Source organism: Microtus ochrogaster, chromosome 26, assembly GCF_000317375.1.
Source record: "Microtus ochrogaster isolate Prairie Vole_2 chromosome 26, MicOch1.0, whole genome shotgun sequence".
Lineage (NCBI taxonomy): Eukaryota > Metazoa > Chordata > Mammalia > Rodentia > Cricetidae > Microtus > Microtus ochrogaster.
This window is the reverse complement of record NC_022025.1, coordinates 12,680,524-12,696,830: the sequence shown is the minus strand read 5'-3', so window position 1 is coordinate 12,696,830 and position 16,307 is coordinate 12,680,524. Positions and strand designations below refer to the sequence as shown.

The 16,307-nt window shown below is 44.9% G+C and overlaps 1 protein-coding gene across 4 annotated transcripts in view; it reads right to left on the bottom strand.

The window, feature by feature from the left end:
- Magi2 (membrane associated guanylate kinase, WW and PDZ domain containing 2) overlaps nt 1–16,307 on the bottom strand; it is a 1,267,351-nt gene that overhangs the window by 104,254 nt on the left and 1,146,790 nt on the right. For all 4 annotated transcript variants that reach the window (XM_026784667.1, XM_026784668.1, XM_026784669.1 and 1 more), the window contains one exon: nt 686–871. In XM_026784667.1, the coding sequence (XP_026640468.1) occupies nt 686–871 (186 nt within the window). The remainder of the gene's footprint in view (nt 1–685; nt 872–16,307) is intronic.

The following is a 16,307-nucleotide window of genomic DNA, read 5'->3' as shown; positions in this document are numbered from 1 at the left end:
CCCTGGAGGGGACAACATGGCTACTCATCATTGAACTCCAGAGATGAACCTTTTCAGTTCCATTGGTGAGCCAGCAATCAGCCTCCTGTGCATGGAGATCATGAAAGAATGCAGACGGGCCTCAGTTGTGAGTGTGGGTGTTGTTCACTGTTCCAAAACTCTCAGATGCTGGGGGGGGGGAGCTTGTACAGAGAAATTCAACGGCTAAGTGGGAACTTTACAATCTTATCAGATGCAACATTTCCTAAATGAGCTCTCTTTGGATTGCAAAGCTAAACCTTCCCCAGGCATTTCAAAATCAATCTGACTTTGAAGACTTTTCTAGAGATGAAGTACTAACATGAGCAAGCATCCCTCCACTGCCTTGGTTTTCCTTTCAGGTCTGTATTGTCACCTGATGGATTGAGTGAGTTCTGCCTTTAGATCTCCACAAAACTAGCATGCCCGAGGCCCTAGGGAGGGCTCTCATAGCCCCGAGTCTCAGGATTCATTCTACTGAGTACGCAGCACCACAAAGTTGATTTCTAAAGGAAGCCGGTGGGTGTGAGTTTGGGGAAGGTGGAAGTGGCCATCAACCTGCACACGCGGACCGCGCTCTGATGTCAACGGGTGGGCTCCAGGAGCCGGGCGGGTGAGTCTGTCTGCCATCTGACTGCCTCTCCGCAAGGCCACCTCAGGCACTCACCCTCCTGGGGGATGATGCGAAGGGTGACGCTAAGGCCCGCATCCTTGACGAGCTTCACGATGTCGGCGTGAGGCATGTTGACGATAGACTGGCCGTTGACTGCTAAGATCCGGTCTCCCACTTTTAGCTTTGCACAGCGATCTGCAGGGCTCCCGTCAATGATGCGTCCGATTTTATGGGGCACGGCTAAAAAAACCCCAACAGAAATAGGTGTCAGGGACATCACCAGGCTATGTTCTATCTTTCAGTCCTGCCTAAGACAAGAAACGCAACGTCAGAATTCTTTCCTCCGTCGGTGTCCCCATCTTTTTGAACAACAACCATTTCTGATAATGTGGTTCCGTGAATACTACTGAGTCCAACGTCCCTTAAACCAAGTCCTTTGTAGAGAGAGACAGGCCAACTCTAAACCCAAAGAACAGAGGTTCTCAAACCCATCTGAGCATCAACTACAAACTCTCCAAGCCTTAACCAAGCATCAGAATCTGAATGTCGAGGCAGGAAACAAGGACTGTTGCCGGAGGTCCTTCCGCTCCTCTAGCCGCCGAGATACCAGCCCATTGGGGCGTGGTCTCTCTCCCTTTAACAAGACAAACTTAAACAAAAGGGAGAGAGACCACGCCCCAATGGGCTGGTATCTCAGCGGCTATAGGCTGGAGGAGCGGAAGGACCTCCCGCAACAAAGGACCATGAATTTCTATGCAGCTTCTTGGGAGAGTCCAGCATTTACCAGTGTTTGAGAACCACGGGTGTAGAAGAGTGTGCAAAAAGCTCAAACTGAGAGGCAGTGGTACGGCTTCTGGGAGGTAGAATAAGTGACGGGAACTTAATAGAGATCGCCATCTCACTGACAGGAGGAAAAGGGGGAAATCCGGAAGCACCCACTAATCCAGGGAGCAGCTCCCTGGCAACGGGACAGAACTTCCTCTAGTCTGCTGTGATTGAGTTTAAGGGCAGCACGTTCTCTGTCATCCTGTCCTTTCCACTTCACGAGTGTTCCCGAGAACACACTAGTGTCAACCGCGCAATGGAGTTCATCAAATCTAAGATGCCATTGGTGGCAAAGATACAATTTTCAGGGTCCCAAGAAAGAAAAAGCAGAGACTTGACCCCTTAAACAATGACACTCATTAGCCAGAAGATATAACTGCTGAGATATTAAAATACTGTGAGAGGTTTAGCGTTGGTATAACTTTTGTGCAATACTTTGACACACTTTACTTTCATCTTTAATGTATATGTTTGAGAAGAGCCAGGCAGATGGGATGAATATTTCTTTAGCAGGGTGACTGGACTGACGTTCAGTGTGGATGATGAACTGCATACCAAGGCTGCTGTGCCTGGGCTCAGATCTTGATAGTACACAGCGTCAGTATGTCACGTCAAAGAACTGAGCTAGTGTGTACAAACAGAAGGATGCCCAGTGTGGGAGGCCCTTCTGTCTACGCACTGCTTTGATTGGTTAATGAATAAAGGAACTGCTTTTGGCCTATAGCAGAGCAATAGGGCAACAGAGCTAGGCGGGGAAAAGTAAACTGAATGCTGGGAGGAAAAAGGCCGGGTCAGGAGATGCCATGGATCCGCTGCTGCCAGAGATAGACATGCTGAAACTTTAGCTGGTAAGCCACTGCCCTGTGGTGATATGAAGATCACCACATAATGGATATGGGTTAAAATAATACGCAGGAGTTAGCCAATAAGAAGCTAGAGGTAATGGGTCAAGCAGTGCTGTAATTAATATAGTTTCTGTGTGGTTATTTCGGTTCTGGGTGGCCGGGACAAACAAGCAGGCCCTCCTCCAACAGATGCAGCCCACGGTTCAGATTCTCTAAGGAAGTCTACACCTTGAGCTCTTAGTTCAGTTGCATGTGTTAGAGTGAGGGGCGGAATTTTAAGCTAATAACCATGGAGAGGAAGGACAGTTAGCGAGTTAAGGAGCTAGGACCTTGCTCACTCTTCTCCTCAGAAAGGTTACAAAGAGCATAGAAAAATATCGGCCAAGTGTGTGTCCCCGAAGTGAAACTCAATTATGTTTCAGCCCAAGCTCATTTTTATTTACCATAAGCACTAATGTGTTTAATCAGGAGAGCACTATTTAGAGTTTACTAATGATGATTTTTTTCAGGCAGAAATGTAATTAGAACAATTACTGATTCAAAACTAAGAATACAGGGGACCAGCGAGGTGGCTCACCAGGTAGAGGTCCTTGCCCGACCGAGGGCTTGGGATTAATCTCCAGATCTCACAAGGCAGCAAGAACGATCTGGCTCTGGGGAGTTGTCCTCACATCTCCACAGTACACGTGCACACAGACACGTGCACACACACACGTGCACATGCACACGTGCACACGCACACACACAGAGGCACACACACATGAACTAAAAGGAATAAATGTAAAAAAATGTAGATATTGAAAGGTGCTTGGCTTTCAGCCGTAACTAAGGGAGAGAATTTTCTTTTCTTTTCTTTTTTTTCTGCTGTTTTCCCCTTCCCATACTGAACAGTTCTTGGAATGATCCATAAATAGTTTGGCTTTCTCACCCATAAATGTGTATATTGTCATCTATCCCACGCTCTTTGGGAAGTTGCCCAAGAGCTCTTAACTTTTCCTCAGCTATTATTGTGACAACAACATCACTGGCCTCACAGAAGTTCTGAGACCTAGATGAACAGTCATACGTAGGTGGCCAGTAGAACAGTGCCTGGTCCTTAAGGATTAACTACCATTCTTTTTATTACTGTTTCTTCCCAAATCTTTCCTACGTAATCGTTTGTGCATGCATAACATGTGTGTGTGCATGCATGTATGCGTGCCCTGATGTAATTTCTTATGATACAGGATAACTTGTAAAAAAGAAAACCAAAGGAACTTGAAGAGTACCATCCTCCAAGCATCACGTGGGAAATGACTTTGTTTAAGACAAAGCGATGTCCTTCAGGGAGTGGGTGGACACTGAGGAGGCCGAGTCTGCCTTTCTCTGATTTCCCATCAAAACCCTTGCCCATCTTTGTGGAAAATACCAACTTGGAGCTACTAGTGTATTATTCAAAGAAAAATCAGCGCAGCATGGATCCCTTGCGTATCTATTTTCATGTTTATTGAGGGCTAATAACCATTCCTTCTACCTCTTTGGAGTACTTCCTAACACGGGGCAAACACTTCATTAAATGATATTCATTTATTTAATATATAAATTTAATTTTTACTTAACGTTTATTTATTTAACATTAGCATTAAAATTTAACATTTAATTTAAAAGTTACTTATCCATATCACTGTATTTAAATTAAGATGTGCATAATGTAGCCCTTAAATCCTATTAAGTAACTGATATTATTATGAATTTGCAGTGGAAGAAACGGATAGAAAACAGATAGCTCTTAGTAATTTGTTCAAGGTCACAAACGGCAAGCGGGGCTCAGAGCCCCAGCTACCTGGAGTTCAGCAATCAGAGATCTTGGTGAATCTACCGCTCTGCCGCTTGGCTTTTTCTGACATCCGACCTCTAACCTATAGCTCACCTTGAGCATCAGCCTGTGCTTTTATCTGGAACTGTACCCTGCTTCTGGGCTAGGACTCAAACCGCGCGTGTGCAGTGCGGACGCAGGGGAGGGTGGAAGCCAGACTGTCCTTGAATGGTGTGTGTGTGTGTGTGTGTGTGTGTGTGTGTGTGTGTGTGTGTGTGTTTGTGTGCCTGATCCAAGTCCCGTGAGACAGGAAGAGAGAAAGGAAAACCTGGTAGCCCCAGATCCTGTTCAGTTAAGACTTCACATCGCCGTGCCATTTCTTTGCTTGAAGAAATTTGGGGGCGGGGTGTGAAAATCGCTGACTTTTTTTAAAAAATGAAATTCAAAAGTATACCGCAGGACACGGACAAACGGTGCTTGGTGCTCGGCTGGCTGGTTTTCTGCTTTGACTTACCGCTCCCCTCTTTTTTCCTCCGCTCTGCCGTGTCACCTGGAATTTACTGGGCATGAAATCCCAAGTGTTTCCGAATACAGTCTCCTCCCCGCAATTCTGTGTACTCAACAACAATGAAAGTAAACAACCCAAGGCTGTTCTTAGTCTTCAAGTGCCACTCAGACCCGTTATTTCAATTCCTTACAGCACAGCAATCAAGCATATTTTTCTGTTAAAAAAAACATGCTAGGGTCAAATCCAGCCCGGCAGTCCTTGCCTGTGCCATCAAACCTTGGAGTGCTTCCTTCCTGATGGGTCTGTGGGATCAGAAGCACTTACTCCACCAGCGACAGGGGGATGACTTATCTGAGCGTTGAAAGCCTTGCAGCCTGAAACCTCCAGATGAACACAGCAATTTAACTTTCTTTCAGTAGTCAGAGTAATGTTAAAGGGAAAGAAAAAACAAACCCTGACACGGAAACAAATTCTATGTCAGCCTCTTGGCAGCTGCTCCTCCCTCACTTTCCTTTGTTGTCAATTCCACTTCTTATACAAGTGCATTCTGATGGAAGGCAAGTCTTTGACAAGGGTGCTTCCAAAGGGGACTCTCTCCTGGAACAAGACGTAGTCCCATTTGCTCAGAGGTAAGGTCAGTAGAGCGACCCCCACTCCCCATCCCATGCCTTTTGTGTGATGCTGATAGAATTACAGAACAGCAAAGACGTCCTGACCTTGGCGTCTACCACAGGGATGAACGGCATTTATTAATTCTCCCAGAACCCATGACTAGGGTAGCTGTGAGTGTGCAGTCCATTTAGAGGCGTGCCTCGGAGACATCGTCTGTTGAGAGGCGACATAGATCAAGCCTCTCCATCAGTCTTCCTGCTGTGGCGTGTTTAGGGTACCCAGATATTGGGGGGAAGCCACAGGGCATCATTTGGTTTTGGACATACTGACATAGGGTAAGAGATGATATGTCGGTAGATAGGAATTTTAACTGAAGACTCTAAATTATAGAGAAAGAATTTATTCCATACCAATGTCTTGGCAATACAATCTGTACTCTCCCAGGAGTGAGGCACCTGTTTTGCCATTGCCTGGAATACCGTAACATTTGTCTTAGGAATATTCAGAAAAAGACTCTTGGCCAAAGTTCTCTTCATAGTGAGATCTAAAGGCCAAGGTCCTGGGTCTCCAGCAACATCACCGCAGGAGACAATGCAGCTCCTTCTCCTTTGCTTGGCTCCTTACTGGATCTCCATATGGCCAACTCAGGCTGTCTCCAATCCTTCATCTAAGTGGGCTGAGTTATTCGATGAATTCGGCTGAGTGCTGCCTTAGGTCGGTTTCCTGTAGACCTTGTCATCTGTTGATTGGTTGTGTGCTTGAAATGTATTTATCCAGTCATTTGTTTGAGGTGGGGTCTTGATAAATTTCCCAGGTTGGTTTGGAGCTCCCTGCAGCCCAAGCTGGCCCCACTTCCAGAGGGCTGGGGTTACAGGCATGCGCCACCATGCTCAGCCATTTTTCTTCCTTTGCTGGAATCCTGGGAGAAGAGGTGATTAGATCCTTCCCCCCTCCCCATTCTTCTCTGTCATTATTGCAGTATTTCCATCACACATTGCTTGGGTGTCTTTCACCTTAGAGCAAGGAAAGCTTGCCCCTGCTATTTACATTTAATTATCTCCTTGTTAGCAAGTCCCACAGAGTGGCCTTGTATATGGAGGACAGCATTCAACAGCAGAAGTGGAATTTGTATCAATCATGTCAACTTTACAAGAGGGGAGATAGTTCTAAAAAGAGGGTGACAAACAGATACTTCAAAGGCAATCAATACCAAAAGCTGACATTACTTCACAATCTACTAATTAGCAAAGGTGAAGCTTAGCTTGAAGAAGCCAAGGAATCTATGGCCTGATAATTTTTTTTTTTTAATACTGGGTGACTTCCATCATTTTTTGTTTGCTAAGCTATGAAAAGTATTGATCGTATGGCTTTGAAATTGTGGGCTGGGGCAGGAAAATAGCTACATCCACCAACACACATCTACTATAGCATTTTCTAAGAAACAGTTACTGTGCAAGGCTCTTTGGAGAAGAAAACATAACAGCACATGGATTTGCCCTCAAGAAAGTCAGGCATATTGGGGAGACCATAGAGAAGCATAAAAATATTTAAAACAATGAATAAATAGCAAGCCCATAGTGAAGGTTGTGTGCAGAAAGACGAAAGAAAGAGGAGGGGTGAAGTAGTAGGTCCCAGTGTGGCCTCAGAGCAGTGAGGAAACACCAGGTGGCTCTGGGGAGGAGGTAGGAGTGTCCCATTGTAGGCGGAACTTCCTCTAGAGGAAAGCTCCCAACAGCAAAGGGAAGGAGGCCCATCAATTCCAGGATGGGGGCCGGCAAAGGAGAGATGCTTTGTCTATTCCCTGTCTGAGAAGCCTGAGGTAATAGAAGCTGATCATGTGAAGACTTTGATGGGTTTTTCTGTCTCCAAAAACATGAGCCCAGTGTTTCCCTTCCCTATATCCCTTTTCTTCTTTCTAGAAGCCCTGGGACAGTGTATAGCTTTATGACAAGTTCATCCATCTGATGTCCTCTCCGGAAGAGTGGTCACTGTCCTCTGAAAGAGTTTTTTTTTCTTGGTAATCAGGGACTGAAGAAAAGGGGAAAGCATTTTTTTAACTAAAACATTTTAATGGTAAAATTAAGAAAAAGTTGCCCATGTGGCTTATTTTCTTCTAGAAGTCCGTGAAATGCAGTTTGCCAAAACCGAAAACATCTTCCCTGAAATTCATAGCCAACTGATTTGCAAACCCTGCACGGAGCAGCTGCTGTTTTAAGGACTGTGTTATTCCCCAGCACCCTTGAGGCATTTTCCTGTGACTGAATGGTTTAGTTACCCTGAAGTCGGTCATGGGCAGATGGTCATACAGAGGAATGGGAAGAATGCCTATTACTGATAATGTGAGAACCCAATAGAACTCATGCTCACATGGGTGAAAAGATCCTATAGAAAAATAGCCATTATATGGCCAGAGAGACACATTCCTTAGGTACACGCTACCACTAACACATTTACTTTTCATCATTTAAAGAAGTACTTTTGGGCTGGAGAGAAGGCTCAGCCGTTAAAGGCTAGGCTCACAACCAAAAAATATAAGAGGATTTTCAGCTAAGTATTGAAAATGAATCGATGATCGGAAGAGATGTCATTGAAGTGGAAATGGTGAGAAAATGTGGCAGAGCTCTCCAGCTGAGGTGATCAAACTGGCTTGAAATGGTTCTGGTATTTGGAAAGATCTGACAGGACTATAGACGCTTGGTTCCATGAGTGTGTGACCTTTGCCCTCTCCAGGGTCCCCACAGTCAGAAAGCCTGGTAGCTGGCTTAATGGCCCGCTGTTTTCATCTGGGTACGCAGTAATTTTTGAGGAAGAACCCTACACTTTTATGTTATATCAGGCTTTTGAGAATTGTATAATTGATCCTATGTAGCTATGTCCATAGTGTATTCTGTTTTTGCAACAGCACTGTCTCACTGTCTGCAACGGAGTAGGTAATTGAGAAAAACCACCAGAAAGGCAAGGGCCGAGAAAAGAGCAAAGACTTTTATGGCTGCATTTTTCGTTATGATGCATATCCCAAGGAAAGGTGGTTCAGCTGGTTTCTATTAGTGCTTTCAAGTATTTTTGGGTTTAGAGGTAGAGTTTGGTGGTGGATGTATGTGTGGCATGCTCACAGTTCCAGATATGATGCCCAGGACTCTCGCCGCCCCCCACAATTAATCCTTTATTCTTCACATAACAATTTAACAAGCCTACGACATTACCTCTCTTATCTCATTGTGAATTTTCCTCTTACATAATAAGCATCTCACTACTGGATCTCTGCGGAGCAGATGGTCTTCTGGAACTATGTCTAAGTAGGCTAGCATACACCGCATGAAAGCAACGCGTACTTCAAGAAGCTTAAGTGTTTTCTGATCCTATGTCTTTAGAGTCTGACAATATGTCCAGAGACTACGGTGTTAAGAACCAAGGAACCCTCTGCGTAGACATTGATGAGGCATGGGGGAACTGGACACAGAGAACGGCGAAAGAGGTGCTTTTTCTTCTACAGAGGTATCATTGTTTCTCTCAGTATCCCTAAAAATGACTTCACTAACTCCTAGGCATCTGGGATACCCTTTTACAATTGTTTTGGTCTAAATGGGGCAATAGAAAATTTGGTGCTACTGATCCAAATATCAATCTTACTCACCATTTTTACACTTTTACTCAAAGCCACAGGCAAAAAAAAAAAATAGGCATTTTATTTTCATCATTCAGTAAGACTGACAACCCTACCATTCCAGTCTAGGGGTAGAAGCTGCCACTCTGTGCTGTCTGCCCCAAGTTGTTTCAGCCGATAAAGCTATGACTTTTAGCAAGATTTGCGAGCCAAACAGCAAACTAGCTTGGAAATGATGGGAAATATAGGTAATTTTTTTATATTAAGAATTTCTTTCTTGCTGGGCAGTGGTGGGGCACACATTGAATCCCAGCACTCAGGAAGTAGAGGCAGGTGGATCTCTGTGAATTCGAGGCCAGCCTGGCCTACAGAGCAAGTTTCAGAATAGCCAGTGCTACACGGAGAAACCCTGTCTTGAAACACCAAAAGAAAGAAAGAAAGAATGTCTTTCCTACAAAGAAAAGCAAATTGTATCCTGAGCAACAACTGAAACAAGAATACCAGCACCGTGATACAGCCCTAAAGACCCACACAGCAGCCGCATGGATGAGGTGCAGTCTCAGTATGGGTTAAATGTGTCCCTTTAAGTTCCTGGGGAGTAAACTCAGCTCCCAAACTCACCTGTTCATGGTGTGTGGAGGGGGCTTTGCGGGGTGATTACGGTGGATCAGGTCATGGCATGGAGGCCCAGTACTAGAGGAACTCAGAGCAAACTCTACAACAGTGTTCTAAGGAACCATACATGAGAGAAAGTGATTTCTTCAATTAATGTTGGAAAATGTCCTTTTCATAGCCGATGAATTATAGCTTAGGAAACTACATTAATTCTGGACTAAAAGCCAGCTTTCCTCAGGAATCTTCAGATTCTCTCTCTAATTTGGCCTCCAGTGTGGCTATAGGTAGTCCGCCTAGTCCTTGGGTTCTGCTTCATATATTCACCAACCATGGACCAAACGCTTTGAAAAAATAAAAGCCATATGTGTACTGAACTCACGCAGACTGTTCTTATCATTATGTATTTTGTCTTATTTCTAAACTAGATCACAGCTATTTATAGAACTTTGATACCGATTTATGAATTGTCAGTAATCTAGAGGTGATTTGATGAGGGGAAATGTATGGAGGCCATCCCTCATAACATAAGTGACTTGAACATCTGTGGAGTTTGATGGCACAGGAGCCTGGAAACAGTCTCCATGGATACCGAGAAATGACTGTCCTGGGCTCAACCTATTAAGAGTTGTTTTTTTTTTTTGTTGTTGTTGTTGTTTCTTGTCTTTCCTTTGGGGGCATGGGAAAGAGGTTTAATAACTACTGTCTCTGTACCCTTTGTGCACTGAAGTGTGCTGTAGTGCCCTTGATGTGGTTGGCATGAGGACCTGTTTCCATTAGAAACTTGGGGACACTCATTATGCCATGTCTCCCCTAACTCCCACTGCGTCTGGTCTCTTTTCTAGAAGTCTTGATTAGACACAGGCCTCTGGAACTGGTCTGCAATTCTTTGAGCATTTCTCTCATACTTTCCGCTTCTGTTCTGCTCTGTTTCATCTGAGAATTCATGTAGCTTTTTATCTCCCAGTGCTTATACTAAAAAATTTAATGTAGCCATGATAATTTAGGTATCTAAGAATTCTTTCTTTAACCATATTGCTCTTTTTTTATATATACTTACTATTCTGCTTTCATGTGTGGTTATAATGCTACTTTAGACAGAATCACAGGGGACCTTAGAAGTTTCAAAGTTCGTCTGTTTATTAAAAATTCCCAGCATGTGGTATTCTAACAGATAAAATTGATGAGGATGATTCTATTTTTACTGTGTCCTTATGTTATCATTGTTTCTTTGCTATTTTCTGCTGCTAATATTGTTTTGAGGTGCTGGGCACAAAACTCAGGGCTCTGTGCATCCACATTGCTAGCCCTTGCTGTTCTACTTAAAACTGCTTAAACATATCTCTCTCTCTCTCATCTATCTATCTATCTAATTACTTACTTACTGTGTGTGTGTGTGTGTGTGTGTGTGTGTGTTTGTTCACATGCACACAGATGCACCACAAGATGCTGTGTGTAGTCAAAGGACAAATGGCTGGAGATAACTAGATTCCTTCTCTGTGTGGTCTCTGGGATTGAACTCAAGTCATCACGCTTGGCTGCAAGTGCCTTCACCATCTGAACCCCTCACCAGCCCTGCTGATCTTTTCTGTTTATTTTATTTTTTTTTAAAGACAGGGTTTCTCTATGTAACAGCCCTAGATGCCTGGAAATAGCTCTTGTAGACCAGGCTGGCCTCGGACTCAGAGAGATATGTCTACTCCTGCCTCCTGAATGCTGGGATTAAAGGTGTGCACCACCACTGCCTGGCCCCTGCTGATCTTTTTATAAAAAAATTCATACCTAGTGGTCATGGTGATTGTGTAGCATTTTGTGCTAGGGTTTTAAAGTTCTGAGCAGTAAGACAAACAGTGGGTATATGTCCCCTCCCTCTGTTTCTCTTCTCTGACTGTAAAGTCACCCACTCCTGCCCTGCCCACTCCGGGCAACCCTGTTCCCCTCACTCCTTTGCTACAGTACAGTGGGGTCGAGGAGATAAGGATTTTCATTTTGCCACCAACAATCAGCAAATGGAGAATCTTTTATAATTTAAATCAGTTGCTGCAACTAGATTTTGGGGACCCCAGTTGGAGATTTTGGAGATTTTATTTGAAATAAAAACATGAAATAATTGTGAAGCTAAAAACAATTCTGTGTCTCCCGTGGCGCTGGAAGATAGGGACACAGACAGTTGATGTCTTTCCAAGCGTTCAGTAAATGTCACACGACTACACTTCGTCAGTGTGGGCTCGGGGTTAAAATGTCCAAAGAACCACACTTTCCCTCCTCCATATCTTTAGCCTTCGGAAGCACTGGAGTCTTCACCCCCATCAACATACCTGGCTCTGTGTAATTTCTCAGCTGGCCCCGCAGGGATGGCTGACGGCTACAAGCAGGTGCTGCTGATAAGTCATGTTTCTCATTTTTACAGATGCCATGCATTCTGCCTCTGCCATCCCCCGCCCCTTCCCAGCCTCCGAAGCCGCGCTTTGTAAATAGACACTTGGCTATCTTCACACGGTTTCCCTGCTACAATAGGTAAATGTCAAAAGCAATCAGGTGCAATATTGGCCTCACGCATAGTCCCCCAAGCCCCGAGGCAGATAAAAACTCCTTGCAATATTTTCCTAATGTAAATGGAAACAGAAACGAACCCAGGCAAACGATCCCTCCTGAGCCAGCTGTCCTTTTCAATATCTTAGCCCCAAGATTACATAAATATTTATTAGCTCTTCAGTTGTTTTTTTTTTCCCCCACCGAAGCCAAAGTTCCAACAGGGTTCAGTGCACTTTACCTTAAATAATGTAATTTTGCATGACTGGAAAATAAAAGACCCCCAAACATGAAAAAGCCCTAAGCAAAGTGCTTGGGAGATGAGAGATTGTGATCATATATTAACTTTGATAAGAACTTGTAGTACGACCTCCACGTGGTTAAATACATTATGTCGGCAAGGGAGAGCATCTCACGCGTGGCCCTTCTCCTCTCCCGATCCCTCTGTACAGCATTGCACCATTTAGCCCACGCTGGCTTCCTGCCTATAGGCACTTTCTCCCGTCGCTTATCTTCCCAGGGCTGCAGCAGCATGTGCTTTCACTTTGAACCAAACACTTTACAAATCATTCTGTTTCTGTCATAATTTTAGGAGGCTGTTATTGCAAAATGACTCGATTTCCCTAAAGCGAGAAATGAGGAAAGGGGCTGAGGGGTCCTCAAAGGCATCTGGTAAAATGACAATTATCCTCTAGAGGGAAGAGACAGAGAGCAAAACTCCACTTCACCCAAGATCTATAGATGGCAAAAGCCTATGAAAAGACCTCAGTGGTGTTGGTCTTTAGGGAAAGAGAATAACTTAAAACCAAAGTGAGATACTGCTGTCTGCCTTCTGGTATGGCTAATGGGTCTACATAGTTCAAAGATGGAAAGCATCTAGAAGGCTCGTCCAAGTGGCTTGGGAATAGGAGTCCCATGATCCATCGGTCCCACCCTCAGTATTTACCAAATGGAAACACCCTTCACATGTTCTCTTTAAAATAGAAAACCATTCTCACACAGACTTACAAAAAGATGCTCGACAACAGCGTTGTGATTGTTCCAAACAGGAAATAAACCAAATGTCCCTCAACTAAAGACTGATTGACCATGATACATTCATACGATGGAAAACTATTGAGTCATCAAAAAAAATCATAGGACAGAAAAAAAATCAGTGGTTCAGGTGTGTGCAGCTGACTTTATTCCTGCAGTAGCTTTAAAGCTAAATCTACTCGTTAAGACTTGGACGACGGAGTTCAGAGTTTTACTCTATCGAAATCAAACTTTAACAAATAGGAAGAGAAGCGAAATAGGCAGGGGAACAAAGGTTTTGGGGAGAGAGAGATATAGATAGATAGATAGATAGATAGATAGATAGATAGATAGATAGATGGATAGATAGAAACAATTGGTGTTGAGTAAGGCAGGCACCGGTGTGTGGAGGACTCGGGGAACTACCGGAGAGGAAATGCTGTTGAATCTGGGTTTGGTAAGACCCGTAGAACTCTCCCAGGTGGCAGCTGGAGGGAGGGGAGACACCACAGCCACATGGGCTGTCCCTTACAAAGACAGATTTGTGCAGAGTCAGGCGGCAGTGGACACGAACACGGGTGAGCCCTGGGACAAGGGTGGGGTTGTGTGTGGGCGATCATGAAAGGCCTCATTCCTGTCACGAATCCAAGAGCTGGATGAGAGCCCCTGATGGCGTATGACAGTTACCTGAGCCTATCAGGCGTGCTAAGTGGGCAGTGGACACGGGGAGGCAGAGACAAAGACATAAGGGCCACACTCAGTGCTGCAGAGAGGAGCAAGCCATGACAGGGGTGGCCATCTAGCCTTATTAACATGGAAGACAATTGAAGATGTATCTCCTACACACGGGCTATACATGCCAGTGGGTAACAGGTCAGGGTCGCTTGCAGGAGGGAACATTTCCTGGATGGGAAAAGGTTTTCTTGTTAGTTTAGAATTCCATGCCAGGTATTAGCAATGTCCAGGTGAGCACAATCTAAGCTCTTTGCATCTGCCTTCATCTCTCAAGGGTGATAATATAGTTATGTATTTACATTTAACTAAGAGACAAAAGCCAGAACGTGCGTACTGATGGGAACTGAGTAGGGGCGCCACTCTCTCTAGAGAACTAGTTTTAACTATGTTTCAGTTTCGCCCAGGGCCTGTGTGATTGTGGCTACTTTTCATCTTGCTTTTCATCTAGCAAATCTAACGACCATTCCAGTGAATGTTTTTCAGTCAGGACATTCTTTCTTACATTACTTCAACTGCTTGGTGCCGGAGACTACATGATCAAAAGCCTTCCGAATGGGTATGTCTTTGCTTTCTGGAGGACCTACTCTCATGGTGAACCCATGAATATAGGGCCTTGTGAGCAAGACCCCTGGAGCAGAAGGCCTGACCCGGTTCCCTCTTGAAAACAAATGAGCTCACCAGGAACACACATCTGGGCAGGTGTGTGGGGCAAACCCTTGCCTGACTAAGAAAAGCAATCTGAGGAGGTCAGATTGGAAAATGAGATCACCACGTGGGCTAGGCTAGTCCCTTTCCTCTGGCAATGCGGAAACCTTAAGAATGGCCAGTCGCCTCGGTCAGCACTCAGGGAAGGGGGCTGATTAATCCCTAGAAAAGACTCCAACCACGTGTGGAGATTAATTAAGTTGGGAACAAATGCAACTTAAATTACAAAATGATTGGCCGTCCCTCACGAGAGCGCTTACCAGGGTCTGGGATGGTAGGAGTTTGGTGAGAGGCACACTCTGAGTCTTTGGCGGAAGCTGGGCCTGCAGAAGTGGCGTTTACAGCAACCTAAATGGGAACCTTTGCTACAGCTGCATGATGGCTCCAGGGGACAATTGTGTCCTGAAATAACAAGGTCTTCTTTAAAATGAATCCATATGTGCACCCAGCTTTATGAAATATCTGATGTAGTGTACCATTGGGGAAAGAGAAGAAAATACAGTTACAGAGAAGACACTGCAACACAAGTCCCCAAATAGAATGTGTGTGTGTGTGTGTGTGTGTGTGTGTGTGTGTAGGAATGTATCTTCAGTAGAATTGATGTGCATTCTTTGAATCGCGTGTGAGAGTAACAGGTATTTTCCCCTGGGAGCGTGGTCCTGCCAGCGAAGTACGCAGGTGCCTCTCAGCTGTAGATTCCTTGAACTATCTTGCGAACAGCAAGGAGCTGGATGATTTAAGCCCAGAGGAAGCAGCCACCACCACCCCTTCCCATGCTTTCGAGACACCTGAAGAGCTGACGGAAAGAAGACACCTGCCTTCCACTGCTCCTGCGAAGTCTTTGAACCCAGTAATAAATGTTCGTGGAAATGAGTCCCTAGTGGGAGAAACTTAGGACTGATAAGCTCTTTCCAAACAATAAGAAAAACTAGCTCGAATTTTTAAAAAAACAACAACAAAAAAATCGCTCCGAGAGCACGCAAAGGTGTTTTGCGACGCTGCACGGCTCCTCTTCTTGAGGATAAATAAGGATGCCGCTTCTTTCACAGACCACTGTCTTAAAAACTGGATCTTTCCATCTGTTAGTGCTGCCAGAGTAGAATGTGTGCATGGTGGTATTTCTGTTTTTTAATAAATGCTTCCATGTTTGCATGTCAGAGCACTCAATTAAGGCGAAATGTCTCAGTCCGTCAGCTGCATAATGAGACGACCCAGGCAGCCAGGTTTTCATTTCGGAAAAAAGCTAGTCATATTCAGGATTGAGAAGATGACAGCATCTCTGGGCTCCATTCCTCTTGATCTTAGCTGGGATGCTCTTCCTAAAGAACGCAGCAATTCAGCTTTTACACGTGGAACTGACAAGGTTCGCTTGTGAAGATGGAGAAACGAGGAAGGGATTTGAAGTCGTAGTCTGGTTTTTTCCCAAGAGATCTAGCATGTCACCGAGATCCTCCCAGTTAGGACCGGGTAATGATTGCCACGTGGTTCTTAGTGACAACCAGGGGTAGTCTGTGCCAGACCGAGAGGAGTCTCAAAGCAGACACAGGTCCCCTAGTCCTTTAGAGGACTAGAGCTTTGCAACTCAGATGCTTAGGACCAGGTAGGCCGCCCAGGGTAGAGACAGCGTAGAAAAGTGACGGGGAGTTTGTTCTCTGGGACCCTGCTCCCACTGTCCGGCTTTATAGTGTGATCTGTCTTGCTAGGTGGGGATCAGGTTGCACAGAGTTCCCTCTGTGATTGGTCCATTGCCACTTCACCTATTAGCAGAGCTGTCCTGACGCTGCAGCTAGGTTCTGGGGCCAGCTGGGTTGGAGTGGAACACCCTCACTGTTTTCCTTCTGGGGAAGGGAGCTCTTGATCACGTGATGAGAAAATTCCATCTCATCCAA